This window comes from Bolinopsis microptera, chromosome 11 (genome assembly GCF_026151205.1).
Source record: "Bolinopsis microptera isolate Bmic1 chromosome 11, MBARI_Bmic_1.0, whole genome shotgun sequence".
Lineage (NCBI taxonomy): Eukaryota > Metazoa > Ctenophora > Tentaculata > Lobata > Bolinopsidae > Bolinopsis > Bolinopsis microptera.
In genome coordinates, this window is record NC_087082.1 from 8,477,884 (window position 1) to 8,495,848 (window position 17,965).

The 17,965-nt window shown below is 37.1% G+C and overlaps 1 protein-coding gene across 1 annotated transcript in view; it reads right to left on the reverse strand.

The window, feature by feature from the left end:
• Positions 1-1,041: 1,041 nt before the first annotated feature.
• The window catches only part of LOC134823316 (SH3 and PX domain-containing protein 2B-like), a 38,592-nt gene continuing 21,668 nt past the window's right edge, over positions 1,042-17,965 (reverse strand). The window contains exons 12-18 of the mRNA XM_063834738.1: positions 16,034-16,098; positions 13,452-13,553; positions 12,727-12,846; positions 6,731-6,962; positions 6,325-6,388; positions 2,176-2,353; positions 1,042-1,953 (exon numbers count right to left, since the gene is read on the reverse strand). Of these exons, the coding sequence (XP_063690808.1) occupies positions 6,807-6,962; positions 12,727-12,846; positions 13,452-13,553; positions 16,034-16,098 (443 nt within the window). The 3' untranslated portion in view covers positions 1,042-1,953; positions 2,176-2,353; positions 6,325-6,388; positions 6,731-6,806. The remainder of the gene's footprint in view (positions 1,954-2,175; positions 2,354-6,324; positions 6,389-6,730; positions 6,963-12,726; positions 12,847-13,451; positions 13,554-16,033; positions 16,099-17,965) is intronic.

Sequence of the window (17,965 nt, forward strand, 5' to 3'; positions counted from 1 at the left end):
ACTGCACCTAGCCTTATATGGATCTGGATACTGGCAGGGAGTTCAGAGTTGACTAAGGAACCATATTTGATTTGAGTACATATCGAGCTCGGAGCTGTTGAAAATTGAATCACAATACGGGCATATACACTCAGTTTGTTTTATAAAAACGCCCTTTATCATTTATAAAGACGGAGCCTTTAAACGGGGGAAAAAAAATTTAGACGCCACTACAGGTCTCAAAATTGAAAATAGATCGGATGTAAACCAGAAAATTTGATGAATTTAAGACGGTGCAGCCTTCAAAATGGTCAAAATTAAATACGCGGACGCCTTCGCCAAAATGAACCGTCATTATAAAACAAACTGGGTGTAATGTCAATGACCTAGCGGCTAGTGCATGGGGTATTGTGTAGGAGACGCTTCACGCTTAATAGGTATTTGAGAGGTCACCGACTCTCAGATACTGAGGATTGGGATCACATGGACCAGTTGGACCTGTCGGCTGTCTATATAACGCGTTTTTTCCGAGCGTGCTAAATCACTCTACAGTCGATCTTTGAGATTGTTCTAAAAGGGCACCCGACAGTTGAAACCAACTTCGATCGATGTATTTTCGGACGCTGATTCCGAATCAACCCCCATGACATAGGGTTAAAATGCTCCCCTGACGAGATATTGGCGAAAAACTGTCTCGATCACGTGATATGACTGTATAAGGAAGTTAGTCTAATTTCTCGTTAGGGTTAGGGTTTCAGTGTATGCTTTTCTTAAAGATTGGGTTAGGGTTAGGGTTGGGATCAGATTAGAGGGCTAGGATTTCGAAAAGTCGTTCAGGACCAGCTAGAGAACGGGTTGAAAAAGTCACGTGACATTCGACTGTAGAGTGATTAATCATCACCCCGTTTTTTCTATACCGTGGACTTTCGTTTCCCCCGAGAGGCCCAGTATATGGAGGTTTGACTGTACTATGTTTTAAATTTATCTTAATTCTTACTGCTATGCATAGAAGATGCCTTGTAATTACTGAAAGTACAGGAAAATAAAAAGTTTAACACTATAAACAGCTGCGATCAGCAACCTAAAATTTAAATATGATGTTGTTCCGTAATTATTTACTATTACATTTACACAACTTTAAATCAACATACATTTTTATTGTCAAGATCTAAATCAACGTTTAAATGGAGCGAACATGCAATATCATGTAATAAGCACTGCAGCCTGCAAAAAAAATTAATTTTCTGGTAATCGGCAAAATAGCAAGAAGAGTTCCATGTACATTATAATCGACTGTCGATCATCGCGTATATCATCGACATACGCGCTATTCAATGCCAATAGTAAAAAATGCAAAAGGTGCTACCCAATCTATTTACCATATAATAAAGTATTAAAAATGATCTAAATTCTGATTCTTTCAATAAAAACAAAGCATTTCAATTCGTTTCAAACCCTTTCCTGCAATCTGACAATTCCATCTTCATACAGTAATCTTTAACACTAATAAACATCAAGTTCACCACCACTTGGATCGCTATAAGATCTAAACCTAATAGATAACTTTCCTCCGGGCAATCTTCAGATTTAGAGGAACTAATTTTGGAGTCCGTCAAACTAATGCATGTCTCTATCTTAGGTAAAACCTTCAAGTGTTGACGCTTATCATAATCGGAGTTCGTTTCAAGGACATTTTTAGAACTGGATGTAAACTTAAAGCCGGATTGTTTGAGCTGGATTGGACTACAATCCTGTTTCAGTTTAGTGTCAGTACTGTGGATCAAGGGGTTAGGAGTAGGTTTTGAGAGAATTAGTTGTGGTTTGGAGGGAATTAGTTGTGGTTTGGAGGGAATTAGTTGTGGTTTGGAGGGATGACAGAAGCCGCTGGTCCTTTTCCTTCCAAGGTCGATGATACAGCTTCGTGAATTCATATCATTACGAGCAGATTCGTCAACTTTTATTGTGATATCGTTTCTGAAACAAACAAAATAGTGTGAGTATAATTTGTTAAAAGGACAAATTGGGCTGTCTGGCTCCAAAAATTAGGTCCAAAAGCCGAAAGAAACATTTAACTTGAATTACAATGAGCATTTTAAACGTTAACTCACAAGTCATAAATGTATCTAAGGTTGAACACCCTTGATAGTTAGTCATATAAGACCACACAGCTAACATTAACACTGTCTAAATAAATACCTGATAGAAGGAATGATGTGGTGACTGCTGATCAGGTGGTTGAGGAGATAGGATTCTGATCTGAAGACCACTCCACACTCCGAGCAAGTTTGGTTTCGGACCTTCTCGTGGTAGCGTTCATGTCGCTTTAGAGTCATGGAGTGTTGGAATACACGGCCACATTCCTTGCAACCTAAATCTGAGGAGAGGACCAGGGTTAGGAGGGTTCAGAAATTAACATTTTTGTTTTTGTAGAATCACATATTGTTATTGTATGTACTATTTGTAGAATCACATATTATTATCACAATGCTGGCAAGCATTACCGTCGCCCTTATATTCACAATACTATTTACCCCCTATACTATTATATCCCCTTTATTGTTTTCCAGGCATTAAGACTCATCGAAAGTAGTTCAGCAGGTATATTTAAGTTCAAAACATTCTAATTCAATGTTAAAGATGACAGGAATAAGAAATAGTGATATGGAGGTTTTTAAGAAATTTGCGCAAAATACGCGCCAGCATGTTATACGAAATTAGGTAAAAAACCCAAAATCGCCATATTCAGGTGCCTTAAAAACCATGTTAAAATTGAGTAAGAGATCTGAAACTTTGCAGGGCGTCTAGACCTTGTCCAAATCGACTGTAAACAAAATTTCATGTTTCAGCAGTATCGGCAAGTGGGTTTTCTGGAACCCCTGTTTTACAACAGATTGTCGTGAAGTATATATCACAATGCTGGCAAGCATAACCGTTGCCCTTATATTCACAACACTATTTACCCCCTATACTATTATATCCCCTTTATTGTTTTCCAGGCATTAAGACTCATCGAAAGTAGTTCAGCAGGTATATTTAAGTTCAAAACATTCTAATTCAATGTTAAAGATGACAGGAATAAGAAATAGTTATGTGGAGGTTCTTAAGAAATTTGCGCAAAATACGCGCCAGCATGTTATACGAAATTAGGTAAAAAACCCAAAATCGCCATATTCAGGTGCCTTAAAAACCATGTTAAAATTAAGTTAGAGATCTGAAACTTTGCAGGGCGTCTAGACCTCGTCCAAATCGACTGTAAAATTTTTTTCATGTTTCAGCAGTATCGGGAAGTGGGTTTTCTGGAACCCCTGTTTTACAACAGATTGTCGTGAAGTATAGTATAGACGCTTTGGCAGTCAATTGGCAGTCAATTGTAGCCTACATTTAAGTGTCCGTAGATTCAAAAGTATAAACGATACAGTCATCTCGAACCACAGGTTTTAAAGATAATCGTTTCAACTTTAGTTTTCATTATATTTTAAAATAATTTAACGCCATCATCATCACTTGATGACGTCATCAAATTAAGTGTTTTTAAAACTTGATTTTTGACAAAGTAAGAACTTTTCAAATCGATTTTACACCATTAAGGAGTAATTTTATTCAAAATCTGAGGACATTTTCATCTTAGATAATTGTTCAAGCATTCCGAAAATCTACCGGAAAATTTTCCTACCTTGCTCCTTCATAAAGATATTTGCTATTGAAGTTAGTGCTTTTTTGAAGAATAATTTTATAAAAACACAAAAGTTGTGAATTAGTATTCTCTGGTGTTGGGCCATCCCTTGGGTTGTGGAGCTCAATTTTGCTTCTTAAAGGTCTAAATTGTGTTATAGGCTAGTTTTAAAGTTAAAAATCGAAAAGTTGCACACGTGGGGACACGCCCAAATTCATTTAAAATAGCTAAAATCACTAAAAATTTTGATTTTCACGATTTTTATCAACTTTGGAGTCCCGTTGTGATCCAAGTTCTTAATGAAATCTTCTGAAACTTTGCATGCTTATCAAACTATATATTAAATACCACTATGCAAAAATTTATGGTGATTCAATATTGGATGCGCACGCAACGTCCGCTCAAAGTTTGCACGTGCGAAAGGTGAGAATTTTGCTCATTCGTGATTTCGAATATATTCTGCTTTCCCACAATATTTAAAATTTAAATGGCATTATATATGAATTTAATGCCAACTTGAATGAGTAAAAAGTGCCATATTCAGTCGGTTATCGACAGATATACCTACCTAAACACAAGGAAACGTTTTCAAAGGCAGAATTTCGAAATCGTTGAAATTACCTCTTTATTAATGAAGTTTCGACTGTGTAAATTATCCTGACATTATAATCAAAAAGAGATGATATTTGACCAAAACCCATAATCATGGGTAGAGTGAACCGCTGCCAGTGTCTCTCTTTTCCAAACAAAAGGAAATGATATTAATTTGAGGAACCGTCCGCAAATGCAAATTGATACCGAGAATGAAATCGGTCGCTCGCTTTTCCCATTCAATAAGCTTTATTACAATTCGTAAGCCGTGAATGAATGGGAAAAGCGAGCGACCGATTTCATTCTCGGTATCAATTTGCATTTGCGGACGGTTCCTCAAATTAATATCATTTCCTTTTGTTTGGAAAAGAGAGACACTGGCAGCGGTTCACTCTACCCATGATTATGGGTTTTGGTCAAATATGTATATATGTATATATGTATGTATAGACGCTTTTGGCAGTCAATTGTAGCCTACATTTAAGTGTCCGTAGATCCAAAAGTATAAACGATACAGTCATCTCGAACCACAGGTTTTAAAGATAATCGTTTAAGCTTTAGTTTACATTGTATTGAAAAATAATTTAACGTCATCATCATCACTTGATGACGTCATCAAATTAAGTGTTTTTAAAACTTAATTTTTGACAAAGTAACAACTTTTCAAATCGATTTTACACCATTAAGGAGTAATTTTATTCAAAATCTGAGGACATTTTCACCTTAGATAATTGTTCAAGCATTCCGAAAATCTACGGGAAAAGTTTCCTACCTTGCTCCTTCATAAAGATATTTGCTATTGAAGTTAGTGCTTTTTTGAAGAATAATTTTATAAAAACACAAAAGTTGTGAATTAGTATTCTCTGGTGTTGGGCCATCCCTTGGGTTGTGGAGCTCAATTTTGCTTCTTAAAGGTCTAAATTGTGTTATAGGCTAGTTTTAAAGTTGAAAATCGAAAAGTTGCACACGTGGGGACACGCCCAAATTGATTTAAAATAGCTAAAATCACTAAAAATTGTTATTTTCACGATTTTTTTCAACTTTGGAGTCCCGTAGTGATCCAAGTTCTTTTTGAAATCTTCTGAAACTTTGCATGCTTATCAAACTATATATTAAATACCACTATGCAAAAATTTACGGTGATTCAATATTGTATGCGCACGCAACGTCCGCTCAAAGTTTGCACGTGCGAAAGGTGAGAATTTTGCTCATTCGTGATTTCGAATATATTCTGCTTTCCACGATATTTAAATGGCATTATATATGAATTTAATGCCAACCTAAATGAGTAAAAAGTGCCATATTCAGTCGGTTATCGACAGATATACCTACCTAAACACAAGGAAAAGTTTTCAAAGGCAGAATATCGAAATCGTTGAAATTATCTCCTTATTTATAATTATGTTAATGAAGTTTCGACTGTGTAAATTATCCTGACATTATAATCAAAAAGAGATGATATTTGACCAAAACCCATAATCATGGGTAGAGTGTACCGCTGCCAGTGTCTCTCTTTTCCAAACAAAAGGAAATGATATTAATTTGAGGAACCGTCCGCTAATGCAAAATGATACCGAGAATGAAATCGGTCGCTCGCTTTTCCCATTTAATAAGCTTTATTACAATTCGTAAGCCGTGAATGAATGGGAAAAGCGAGCGACCGATTTCATTCTCGGTATCATTTTGCATTAGCGGACGGTTCCTCAAATTAATATCATTTCCTTTTGTTTGGAAAAGAGAGACACTGGCAGCGGTACACTCTACCCATGATTATGGGTTTTGGTCAAATTGTATGTACTGTTTGTAGAATCACATACTATTATTGTATGTACTGTTTGTAGAATCACATATTATTATTGTATGTACTGTTTGTAGAATCACATATTATTATTGTATGTACTGTTTGTATTCTTCTTGTCTATCACACTGCCCCAAAGACGGCCCAAGAACAACTGCACAACTTTTGCAACGTGTTTTGGCCTATTGACAGTTGCGCCCCCTTCAGATCTACGACATTGCTCGTATACTTATTTTATCGCTGGATTTTAGAATAATTACTTATGTAATAGAATTAAAATTACCTGGAGTTGTAGTTTTCAGAATCCCTCTTCTTATCTTGGCGGTTCCATGTTGTCTTTTATACGCCTGCGATAAAACAAATATTATTCACAAATTTCGCCCACGTTATTCAGAAACGAGACGTATTCATATAGTTAATTATAATACGTTTGTAAACGAATTATCTTAAGCTTCTAAAAGTAAACGGTAAATTCAACAGCTACGCCACGGCTGCAAAATCTCGAGCTTATGATACAACTAAAATGTTATTTTAATTGTAATTTCAAGTTTTTGCGGCCAGCTATTCGGGGCTGTGATATATGCTCATCCCTATCCATCCCGCTTAGCCCTTACCCACTACACATTCCTTGTTCCGCTATGTAGGACATTGATAACTTTAAATAAATACAGTAAAACAACGTATCTTACCTGCTTGTGGGCTGAGTTGTGACGGCGGAGACGGGTAATATCGGGTAGTACCTTCTGACAGTATTCACACGTCAAATCACGGAAACCGTCCGCTTCCATATTGGCAAATCTTTCCATATTGGCAAATCCTGGCATATTGGCAAATCTTTCCATATTGGCAAATCCTGACATATTGGCAAATCCTTCCATATTGGCAAATCCTGACATCAGAAGGCAAATGTTTAGTATAAAACTCAGAATTAAAACAACGATCCCTAATAGTAATAGTAATACACAAAGTAACGGTTAAACATAAATCGGACAGTTCACCATCAATATACATTATCATTTGTAAGCTTCTTCGTTGATAGGGCGCGGAAGCAAACTACTGAAACTAATCGAGAATATGTAGTAAATATGGGGTCACAGAGACGAGTGCTCATGGGTTCTATCGGTTCACTTGTAAAGTGCCTCATGAGGCTAGTGCAGTGTGTGCGATTGCTTAGTTTAATAGTTAGCATCGATACGATTATTAAATATCGATATATTCTTCCGCCTTTTGTTTGTGTCAGCAAATGTTATGACCCGATCTGTAAACAATAGATCTAGAAGTAATTGAGCTATAAACAATAAAACTAGAAGTGTAACACGATAGTTTACGACTATAAACTATAATAAATGTAGAAGTAAAGCCCGACTAAAAACTATAAAACAGAAGTTTAATCTTCTGTGACGTGGGACTCGTTATTGCTATGTGATACCTAAGTGTATCCTGCAGGAATGTTATCGCAACGCCAATAAGCTGATAGCATGTGACACGTCACCAGATCAGGATTGTAAATCACAATTGGCTTCGACAAGGCTAGTAAATAAAGGGTAATGCTTTTATGACACCGTGGTTATTGTGAAAAGATAACAATGAAGGTATATTTATAATGATTGTCTTATGCTTTTGAACGAACATGATTGAAAGTTGGCACTATGCCTCCAGAGTGCCGCCATAGCGCCACGACAGTACCACGAGGGTGCCACGATCAGAGTGCCGCGACAGTGCCATCGGATGTATGACCCTTGGAGGACTTCGCCGCTTCGACGCGCCGCGCAAACTAGCATTCTTGCTTCGCAACGATCTGGAAGGGTTGACAACGTCAATCAAGTATGACCCAGGCAAGCTTACAGTCGGCACCGACCAATATAACTCAATAAGAAGAAACAATAAAACTAGAACTTCAAAGTAAAGCCCAACAACCCGGAGTGATGTGCCGGGTGATCACGCTGCAGAGAAATCCCTCACAGAACCTTGTCGACTGTATAACAGTGACCCAATGACATGTCAGAGAGGTAATTACATTTCTACTTATAGGCTGGACAGAGGTAGTAATGTGAAAGTTAAGGCGGGTAGTTAGGGCACTAAAGTGACATGACTTCGATCTAGATTCTAGGTGCTGCGTGACGTGGGTAGATTGCTGGGTGTAAATATGGTGCACGTGTGCTTAGTGCACGTGGGCGCAGTACACGTGTGATCATGAGAACAAGTGGTTATAATTGCTCCCTGGGGCCACTAAGCTTGCTCAGAACAAAACCTGATGTGTGGCCTAAAAATACAAAATCTTAATGAGATTAGAGTAAGGTTATTTAATGAATGGACGAACTAATTGGGTTGGTTCGATTTTAAATTGATTTAGCATATAGTAACTGTGGAACAAGAATTGCGACTATTTTTTGAGATGGACCACCGATTTTAATCCGACACTGCTAGTTGCTACCACTTTAAATTATTATGTAAAATGTTCCCCTCAAATCAGTCTATCGTCCACAACATCAGCTGGTTAATAAAATATCACTAAGGTAAACAAACAAACAAAGCAATAATCAAATAGATTTAAGTGGAAGATGACGGCAATTAACTTCAGAATATGTAAGCGAACCGGCAACAACTTCCTCAACATTCAACGCTGGTCGCTGAACACTAGCTAGTGGGAATACTCATGTATTTGGTTCCTCAAACTGATCAAACTGTGGGCATTATTTAAACTTTTGAAGGGGGCCTCATTGAAATTTTAAATTCAAACGTTACCACGAACACAAAGGAGTAAAAACATTTTGCGACAAATTAATATTAATATTATGTGTAAGTCATTGAATTTCAATTACTTACACATTACTTAAATGGGTAAATGTAAAATGCTGTGGAGCAAACTCTCCTATATCTTGTTAATTTATCGTAACAATTTAATAGCAAAATTCGAACTTTTCTCTCTCGACGTTTTGGGACTAATATAAAGGGACTGAGTGTTTCTATAGTGCTATTAATACAGGTAACAGTTAAAGCTTAAAGCTTTAAAGGGCGCCACGTTTGTCGTTTCTATTGCACAGTATTACTATTAATATGTATAATACATACATCAAAAACAGGACACTATTTATGAAACCGAGCGTGCTAAATCACTCTACAGTCGATCTTCGAGATTGTTCTAGAAGAGCCCCCGACAGTAGAAACCAACTTCAATCGATGTATTTTCGGACGCTGATTCCGAATCACCCCTCATGACATAGGGTTAAAATGCTCCCCTGACGAGATATTGGCGAAAAACTGTCTCGATCACGTGATATGACCGTATAAGGAAGTTAGTCTAATTTCTCATTAGGGTTAGGGTTTCAGCATATGCTTTTGTTAAGGATTGGGTTAGGGTTGGGATCAGATTAGAGGGTTAGGGTTTCGAATAGTCGTTCAAGACCAGCTAGAGAACGGGTTGAAAAAGTCACGTGACAGTCGAGTGTAGAGTGATGAATCATCATCCTTATGAAACACCCTGTATAATATGTTAATAGCAATAACATACTTGGTTCTTTTGCGATAGTCTGAATGCGATAGCTAGCGGTAACTAGCGCTTACTGTCGCTAAAACAGCGCTAGCTATCGCATTTCGACTATCGCAAAAGAACCGCATACTTTATGTAGACAAAATGACAATCTTGATAAAAAAGCGGATTTCAGTTTTCGAGGTGAGCTCCAGTTACAGCAACGGATAAGAAATAGAGACTGGTCCACACTCCACTTGGGATTTCGATCTTAACGAATAAATAAAATCAACGATCAGCGCACCTCCAATGACCATTAACAATAGTTCGACTTTAATGGAAATAACTCAGTACTTTTCGCATGATGACTGAATAAGCAAGATGGGGTGTCATGGGGTTGAGACTTGAGAGTCCCATTCATCGCAGCCCGCTAGTTTTACTGCCTCTTAAAGTATAGATAAATGATATATATTATATATATATGTGATATATATATATTAAGTACATAATTATTGACTACACATATATTAATCTGTTATATTAGAACAATCATATCAGAATCAAGATGAAAAGTGACATGGATAACACGAAGATAGAACAATGAGGACCACATCGCAGCGTCCAGAAACAGAGCACGGTAATTAACCACTAGATTAGAGCAATACGGCTTACTGTCTGCTTCGATGTAATGGTCAGGACAACTGCGGCTACTTTTACTGTTCCGGCTCTTTAAGCTTGGGCGCAGAAATTTATATTGTTTGATTTTTAGCGCACGTTTCTCGTTAGGTTTGAGAAGTAACTATCGGAAGCTGGTTTATAAGGTGAACCGACTACTTTTAATTTGAGTGTATCACCTCATTATCGGTTAATATCTTCTGTAATGAGGGTGCTTAAATCTATCGGGAAGGGCTAGTGTGTAGTGGTGAACAAATGAAATTAACAGTACTATTAACTCAAGATTCGGTTTTAATAAACTCACAGTGAAATATCGTTTTAAACACCTCATTGAACAAATAATATGAGGTTGGACACGAAAACATCGGTATTAATGATAGCAGGATACTGTATTAGTGTATTGTTATCACATACGCTATCTGAATTCATTTTTAATTTGTAGATCCTCAAAATCTCATTAACTGGTTAGCCAACACGTAACGAACAATTCCATGAAAGATTTTACAGATACGAAGGAAAGTTAGCTTCGAATTAATTCATATGTCTTATAAAATTGATTTTTCTAAATTGAATACTTCAAATAACTATTTCGCGGAGTAAAATTTACAAAAATTGATATTTCAAAATACAAGATCCCCGTCAGTCAAAGAATCAAAAATATGTTATTAAATTTCAAGTGTCGGATATGGGTCATATGTCAATTGTCATAATAAAGTCAATGGCGGCAGTGTTGTGATAAGGTCGTGTCTCACTCCCACTAGTATCAATATGTCGTGGTCAACTGTCGTGGTAGTTTACCTTTATTTGATCTTCTGGAGGAAAGAAGAAGGTATCCATCCTTCCTTCTTACCTACACTACCATACCACCAGTCACCGTTTGATGTCTGGTCGGTGATCAGAACAGTCTGTCGAAGGGATGATTTATCAAAAATTGTTAGTCAGTTATTTTATCGTTCAATTGTCATGGAACGACCAACTAATTGTTGCAGTGTTTTGATAAATAAAATTTGTCAACTACCGTAATCCGCAAAAATTGTTACAACATTATGTTGGGGCACGAATATTCTTTTATATTAATAGAGTGTTTTTGTTATTCGATTTACACGGAGCCTGTAATGAATTTTATAGAAAACTTTATAAGAATTGGTGACTAGATACATAATATATTAGTAAGTAAAAGTATATTCAACTTTTACCCCACAAAATAGCACCCAATTTTCCCAAAAATGGTGATAGGAAGTATGTACTAATCCAATTGTCAATATTGGACGAGAATCATCTCATGCTCAAAATTCAAAGAAAACCAAGATCCAGAGATTTTGGTCGGCAAAATTGTTGGGCGGGTGTTAGTCCACCAAAAATGTGGGTGTCGAATAACGTTTACGATAAGTATGGGCGAGAGTGCCCCCCAAATTTGTCAAACAGGTATCAATAAAGTAAGACAAGAAAAATTAGCTGCCAGACCACAAAGAAAAGTGGCATCTATGAAAACATTATCAAGAAATGCTGACTGGCGCTGCAGAGGAGATTGGTCCTGAAGAGGATACGGTCAAATGGTCTCCGGAAGTCTATTGTTCTTATAGTTTTCTACTGTTGGTATCTCAGGAATTTGTCAGCTCATTGTTTGCGGTGAAGACGTTTGGCGTGAAGACTGCTGTCCCTAGATTCCTCAAGTCTCCTCTGGTCTGCAGTTATTTAACAGGGGCAAGTATAAACAATGGCGGGTGCCAAACAATAGCAGGTGCCAATAGCGGGTGCCATTAAATCTACAAGTATAAACAATACTACCGGACGCCAGTAATCTACCGAGTATCAATTGAGCTTCTCAAACAAAGCAATTTCAATTTGAATCTTTGCCAGCACTGTTGAGTTCAAGGAAGGTAGGCCACAACACTGCCTGTCATGGCCGATGAGGTAGTCCTGTTTAGACTTTATGCCTTCCTCATGAGCGACGTGAGGAGTTCGGGGCAGCCAAGTCAGCATAATGGTTGTCTGCCTTCAAAATGATATGGAGTAGTCTGACAAGGTGTAGCAGTGACATCATTAGACTAGTCCATGTCTTAGTCAATTAACTTAAATCCATGAATCGCATCATCAATTAATCGTCTCTAAATTATACCTCATTAAATCTCAATTAATCGATCTCTTTGGGAGCTAACTTGCCCATAAAATTGAGATTGGAAGTCTGTTGTTAATTCAAGAGTCGATCTTGAACGAGAGAAAGAAAATTAAAGCTAGAGATTTTGCTCGACAAAATGATTGGGACACTGAAAATTTTGGCGTCACTTGGGCGAGAGTTCTGTCCAAATTTTTTGCTGCCCAAATTTTCGGAAGGTATCGTCAATAAAGCAAGACAGATGAAAAATCACGTTTCAAAATATCTTTGTATCACATCCACGTTCCCTGCGTAGTGCGTAGTGAAATTTACGTGCCAATTAACGAAGATTATTAAAATTTAGCGTATTAAAGTAGGTATTATTACTATTAATAATGATTTAAATAAGTAATATTAGAAAGTGTGTTCAAGTAAATGTTTTTTACCTGTCCTTTTTTGGCTGCCAACTCTTGCGCACTGGCAGCCTTGTAATCGGATATAACCTTAAAACTTTCAGGTTTTTTAATCTCATTCTCGTCCATGAGAAACGCAGCTGGAAACCACCCCTGAGAAGAAAATATTTGTTATTTAAATATTTAGGTCAAGCAATTTTACAGGTATGCTTACAGGAGTTTTTAATATTAAATTTATATGGCGTAACCTTAAACGTTAAAGTGAGTAAGTTATGAATAAAATCGTCTTTCTGAATTTCAATCAAGTATACTACTGTAGTACTGTCTCATAATCATATAATCGATTCGAAAATGCGAATCAGTGAATACACATCACCTCATGAACACATCGTCCTTGAACTAATTGACAATGTTGATATGTTACTATAAATCTATAATAATAATATACTATTGGTTAACGGCTCAACACTAACACTGTAAACTGTTAATTACAGTTACACTTTTTGACGTAGCAACCCCGCCTGCAGACTGCAGAGGGGCGCCCGCCTCAATATTCCCTCATTTTTTATTTTCAATTATATCAGTGTTCTATGTCTAATGTCTATTGACTTTTCTAAAATTTATCGAACATATTAGATGTGGTTCCGGTTGATCACACTTGCACTTGTGTCAACATTTTAAAATATTTAATCGGTGATTCGGTATTATCAAATAAGACGTTAATTAATCAATCACAGAAGAAAGATTATTATAATTACCTGCTTAGTGTCTTTCCAAACATACCACCATTCATCCTTTTCCTGATTAGTGACTATAACCCTGTCTCCAACTGACAGAGACATCTGACCAACTCCTGACGCCTGGGTATTAAACAGTAAACACAGGTGAAATAAAGGTGAAATAAAGGTGAAACACAGGTCAAATACAGGTGAAAAACAGGTGAAACACAGGTTAAATACAGGTGAAACACAGGTGAAATACAGGTAAAACACAGGTTAAATACAGGTTAAACACAGGTTAAATACAGGTGAAACACAGGTTAAATACAGGTGAAACACAGGTTAAATACAGGTGAAACACAGGTTAAATACAGGTGAAACACAGGTTAAATACAGGTGAAACACAGGTTAAATACAGGTGAAACACAGGTTAAATACAGGTGAAACACAGGTTAAATACAGGTGAAATACATGTGAAATACAGGTGAAACACATGTGAAACACATGTGAAATACAGGCGAAACACAGGTGAAATACAGGTGAAATACAGGTGAAACACAGGTTAAATACAGGTGAAACACAGGTGAAATACAGGTGAAACACAGGTTAAATACAGGTGAAACACAGGTTAAACACAGGTGAAACACAGGTTAAATACAGGTGAAACACAGGTTAAATACAGGTGAAACACAGTTTAAATACAGGTGAAACACAGGTTAAATACAGGTGCTATACAGGTGAAATACAGGTGAAACACAGGTTAAATACAGGTGAAACACAGGTTAAATACAGGTGAAACACAGGTTAAATACAGGTGAAACACAGGTTAAATACAGGTGAAACACAGGTTAAACACAGGTGAAATACAGGTGAAACACAGGTTAAATACAGGTGAAACACAGGTTAAATACAGGTGAAATACATGTGAAATACAGGTGAAACACATGTGAAACACATGTGAAATACAGGTGAAACACAGGTTAAATACAGGTGAAATACAGGTGAAACACAGGTTAAATACATGTGAAACACAGGTTAAATACAGGTGAAACACAGGTTAAATACAGGTGAAACACAGGTTAAATACAGGTGAAACACAGGTTAAATACAGGTAAAACACAGGTTAAATACAGGTGAAACACAGGTTAAACACAGGTGAAATACAGGTGAAACACAGGTTAAATACAGGTGAAATACAGGTGAAATACAGGTGAAACACAGGTTAAATACAGGTGAAACATAGGTTAAATACAGGTGAAACACAGGTTAAATACAGGTGAAACACAGGTTAAATACAGGTGAAACACAGGTTAAATACAGGTGAAACACAGGTTAAATACATGTTAAACACAGGTGAAACACAGGTTAAATACAGGTGAAACACAGGTTAAATACAGGTGAAACACATTAATTCGAGGATCACTAAAATCGTACAATTGCTGACAAAGAAGAGCCTATCAGAGAAGTAGAAACCATTAAAACCTGGTCAATAGATGAATTGATAAGGTTATCGAAAAGTGCCAGCTACCTAGCGCCCAATTGATCTACCGATTATATTTCATGTGGGTGAGAGTACTTGTGCTGCATACAAACTGTTACCAGAAGGCCAGTTCAACAGCAAGCTACTGACAGATGAGAAGGTACAACAACCAAATAATGCAATTTTTGAGCTTTGAAGAAATTTACCCGAAAACTGCCAAGAACTGTGACCTGATGTTAGCTATAAAAAGGATGATTGTACAAATGGTATTCGAAGTGACTTCAAATTTTTGCAGCCCACAACAATAATTTGCCTTGAATGTTTTTCGAGATAATTACTCAGCATTCGTCCCATAAACGATTTGCAACATCGAAAACATTACCGAGAAATACTGACTGGTGTTGACTGCCGAATGATTGATGTTCAAAAAGATAAATCCCCTCCGCGCCGGATAGTTTTTTTGTGAAAGTCTATGGAATTCTATTCTATATAGACGTTTAAATTGTTCTTAAAGCTTTAAAACAAAGTTGACACTTGACAACTGTTGGTATTTTAGGAATTTGTCAGTTCATTGTTTGTCTATTAGCTGGCTTGAACCACGGTTTGAGCGCTATCTTTAAATATTTGTGTAAGATTGCTGTCCCTAAATTCCTCAAGTCTCCTCTGATCATTGAACAAGTGTAAACTAGAAAAATTTAGCTTATAGTTATACACACAATGTGTTGTAAAGTTAAAATATTGTAAAGTTACATCAGGAATATCCTGCCTCGATCACGACCAGCTCAACTAACCCCAGTTATCCTGGCAATCTATTATCTAATCGCAAAAACTTCTACGAGGTTAATTCTAGATTTGTACATCTTAAATTGTCAGGAAACTCAGTGTATGATATTAACCTAGTGAAAGTTAATTGTTGTGTTAATCTCAACGATAGTGTAAGGCAGCATCATATACTACGCTGTTGACTAATCCAACCTGAAATTGCCGAAATGCTGCAAATTCTGAGAATCGTTCAGCTTAATTGCGGTTTTTTTGTATCCAAATTTTCCGCATATAAAAAAAATCCACCTGCACTATTTGCAAAATATTATCGCAAACCATAGTAACGATGAATGGACACAAACAGTTTCCCAGCTAATACCTGGTATTCCTCCAGAACAACCATCTCGTCACCTTCGGGGATTGCAGCGGGAATGTTGGCAGCGTCTGCAAATAGGAATTTACTTTTGAGAATGCTGGAAGTTTAGTTATTAGTTTAGTTGTCGTGCAAAAACACGAACGGTGATCACGTGATACAGGAACTATTACAGAGGTGTATCCCAATACAAAGATTTCATGATTTTGTATATCACACGGATAGTATGTGCATTATGTATAATGTATACACTACATGTATAATGTATACACTACATGTATAATGTATATACTACATGTATAATGTATACACTACATGTATAATGTATACACTACATGTATAATGTATACACTACATGTTTATGTACGTACTACTACTAGAAACCAGCTGGTAAAAACGGACATAATATATCAAAGGATTTTAATTAATTCAGTTATTTCAAGTTCAAGTTCTTTTCAATTTTCCTCGTACAGCACCACTGACAACTATGAGCTTAAATTGTGCAAAGTTCTATAAGTACTCCCTATCCCTACCATTTAATACATCCGAGAATATTGATTACAACAAGTTATGAACAGTTATAACTGTTCCTATAAATAGGATGTGAGATATAGTAAGTGCTTTATAATAAATCTATTAAATGAACTTCATTGGACCGAAATTTCACAGTTTTTACACAATTTCTGTACAGTGACCAGTTAGTGAGGTAGCTGTGAGTAGCACAATACATAATTGAGGTACTAGAAGCTAGAATTCCAGAGAAAGCCAAGATGGGACGAAAATGGAACACATTGGGAACCTTTTTCAACAACTTATGACGTTGCCAGGGAGATTTTGTCAATTTAAAAATATATGTATAGATATATTTAGCTTTGATTTTGAAAACTTGACAAGTGACTCAAGAAAGAAAACGACATAATTATTTATAAAATTATGCATCCAAAAGGAAAAAATATAAATGTCCGCTGAGTTATTTGAGCCAATCCCTCCTAATCAATATGAAAAGGAATGTCATAGAAAACAACACGTGGTAAGATCAGAATTATTTAAATTAAGAGCAAGTTTCTTAACATGAACCCAAACTGTGCATCACATATAGGCGTCGTCCACCAGAACGACTTCCATGCGCTGCCTCCCGAACCCATGATGAGTCCATCCGCCAGTTAGTCTCGCGTGAGGAAATGGAGTAATGTTATCCCGTTCCAGTGATGATTTCAGTAAGGCGAACTGGTTGAAGTACTCAGGATCCTCCCTGTAACCTCCAAACGCCCGGGAGTAGATTTTATAGTCAGGATATTCACTGACCCACACTTTCTTGGTAGTGGATGCCGGAGGGTTGTTCTGGAACTGTTGAGGAATGTAAACGGACATTACAGCGTTCACAACTTTGGAGTTCTGGTCGAGCCAGTATGTCTCGACGACGGGTGAGAGGAAGGACATCTTTTCTCCACGATCGTTGTTAGCTCCACTGCTGTAGCGGTACAGGCGAATGTACGCCTCTCTTAACCCCTCTGGTCTGTCCAGGTCGACCGTTGTAACGGTCCAGTTTGCACGTGCAAGCAGTCTCGTTTCATACCCGCATCCTGAAGACTCGAGTTTCTCAAACACCGGGCACTCCTTCTTGTTGCAAATTTGTTCAACCGGCTTCGGTTTGTGACGCTTCAGCAGATGATGCTGTCCATTAGGAGCAGTATTAGTTTCGTTTGCAGCGTTTTCGTAAAGATCTTCGTTATCTGGATCAGTCAGGTACTCCTCGCATTCCTTGTAGCCATCCGCCTCTTCACGGGTAAAATTCCCTTGTGCCTCTTCTTCTATGCTGAAATGTTGCCTGTACTTTGGAGACTTGTACCGGTGCGCTTCAACAAGTTTGAGAAGTGAAACAGTCAGTAGTCCTAGCACCACGAATAGTTGAGACATTTTAGTCAATCTAGATATTAT